Below are 2,086 nucleotides of genomic sequence, written 5' to 3' on the forward strand. Positions count from 1 at the left end.
CACTGTATATCAATAAACTTTTAAACGAGTCAAATTGCCTCAGTCCGTAAGTTTAATGTTAACAATACAACACTTTCGGTCTTACATATACGCAACAGTGCACTAGTAAAATATGCTCAATTATTGTCTCACAAGTTGCACGTGCACGACACCGCAGTACGCAATGTTCTGATAGAAACCGTTCGATACTATTGCGAGACTATAGCGAGGTAAATTTTACGCGTGCATTGTGGAGAGTTACCGATGTTATTGTACCGTGTTTACGTTTGATGCGACAGTAACTCGCATACCCACCTGCAATTCAAATCCGAAAAAGATTCGCCAACTTACATTTGCCAAATGAATGTCCGTAACCTTACTTGCACGATGTCGCTACCACTTTTGCGTCTCTACACAGCACACGGCGCTATCGAAGTAGTTTCGCTTTCATCTCGTCGTTATTATAGAAAATCGTATGAAAACAACTCGACGATCCTCGGCTGCATTACAGAAAATAACAAACATTAAGCGTACTTCAAACTTTGACTACCGATTTATTCATGGGCAATCCGTTCGATGAACACCGCAATTTCCATTTCGCTGCAATCTTTACAGTGCATTCAATCTATTAAAGATTGCACAGGAGCGTCCTCGGATAATCTTCGCGGAGCGACACGAGCAAGCGCAAACGTGCATTTCCGGTGTACGATCTTGCCCGTTGCACCCAGTCGTCGGATAAACTTTTAGAAGACCGGACAAAAAGATGAATAAAGCTGAAAACCGTAAGAGCTATCAGAACGAACACCACAAATTGGATTACGTGTTCACTACCTGGATCTCCAGGTTACTGTTGACGCCGCCTGGCATCTGGCCTCTGCACAGTGGCAACTCGATCCTGGGTGACGTCGCATCGGTGGTCCAGGTCGGAGTGCTTTTTGTTATGATGTGTTACTTGTTAATACCCCACGTGATCTATACTTTCCACGACTCGGAAGACCTGGCCCGGTACATGAAAGTGATTGCCGCGCAGGTGTTCAGTCTCCTGGGGATCATCAAGTTCTGCGTGATGATCTGCAAGAAGAAAAAGTTCAAAGTATGCCTCACGGAGATGAAACTACAGTACACGAACGTTGAGTCCGAAGAGGATCGACTGGTCATGAAGAGCTCTGCCAAAGTCGCCAGATTCTTCACTACCATTTACGTGTGTCTCGGTTTCGGCGGCTCTTTCCCCTATGACATAATCATGCCGTTCTTGTCGGAAAAGGTCGTCAAGGCGGATAATACAACGCAGATTCCGTTACCTTACCCGAGCAATTACGTCTTCTTCGTGATCGAGGATCCGCCTTTGTACGAGATCACCTTTGCTGTGCAGATTGTTGTCAGTACCATGATATTGTTCATTAATTGTGGGACCAACAGTCTGATTGCCAGTATGACATTGCATAGTTGCGGCTTATTCAAGGTCGTCAATAGACAATTGACGTCGCTCTTCGATCGTGATCGAGATGAAATGAAAGATTGCTTGAGGGATATTGTTCGGCACCATCTGAAAGCAATTCAGTAAGATGCTATTCCGTAATAGATGTTTTGTATTAAATATTGTGTATTAGAGACAGTATGTATAAAGTATTGTGTATCACAGAAACTTGTTAAAGATAGATAGTTACGTTCTTATTCAAAGTACTCATAAAAGTGTTAGTCATTGTTTACATGTAGATAATCGATAGTATATGTATAATATATGTATATATTCAGGGTGTCTCAGTTTTTAAGGTTCAAATGATGTCAGTGTATTCTATGGCACAAACTAAGAAAAAATGTTATGTAAACATAGGTCATATAGAGCTTTGTTAAGAAGTTATAACAAAAATTCAAAAGAGAAATACTAATCAACTTGCTGTTACTTAGATCAACAATATTGTGCTTTTTCAGTGTATTTATGTAAGCTATGTTTACTAACTGAGGTCACTAAACATTTAAATGAATTTTCGCCAGTAATAGCTATTAGTGTAAAGGATTCGAAGGATCGCGGTCCGTGCGGGTCGCGGCAGGGTACCGAGGCTGGTTTTGAGCGCAGTTTATGATTATGGTGGGGGCGCAACTTCAG

At 41.8% G+C, this 2,086-nt stretch overlaps 1 protein-coding gene across 1 annotated transcript; it reads left to right on the forward strand.

Moving 5' to 3' along the window:
• Positions 1-599: 599 nt before the first annotated feature.
• On the forward strand, positions 600-1,543 carry LOC144477809 (uncharacterized). The gene is made up of 2 exons (XM_078195548.1): positions 600-901; positions 1,010-1,543. The coding sequence occupies exons 1-2, from the start codon at positions 743-745 to the stop codon at positions 1,541-1,543; spliced, it is 693 nt and encodes a 230-aa protein (XP_078051674.1). The 5' UTR covers positions 600-742.
• The last annotated feature ends 543 nt before the right edge of the window (positions 1,544-2,086 follow it).

The sequence above is a fragment of the Augochlora pura genome, unplaced genomic scaffold (assembly GCF_028453695.1).
Source record: "Augochlora pura isolate Apur16 unplaced genomic scaffold, APUR_v2.2.1 APUR_unplaced_4009, whole genome shotgun sequence".
Lineage (NCBI taxonomy): Eukaryota > Metazoa > Arthropoda > Insecta > Hymenoptera > Halictidae > Augochlora > Augochlora pura.

What these genes read in the sequence shown, in the direction of transcription:
- LOC144477809 (XM_078195548.1), top strand. Translation starts at nt 743, where the DNA reads ATGAATAAAGCTGAAAACCGTAAGAGCTATCAGAACGAACACCACAAA. An exon ending in ACGTCGCATCGGTGGTCCAG is followed by an intron (nt 902 to 1,009) that starts GTCGGAGTGCTT and finishes ATTGCCGCGCAG; the next exon opens with GTGTTCAGTCTCCTGGGGAT.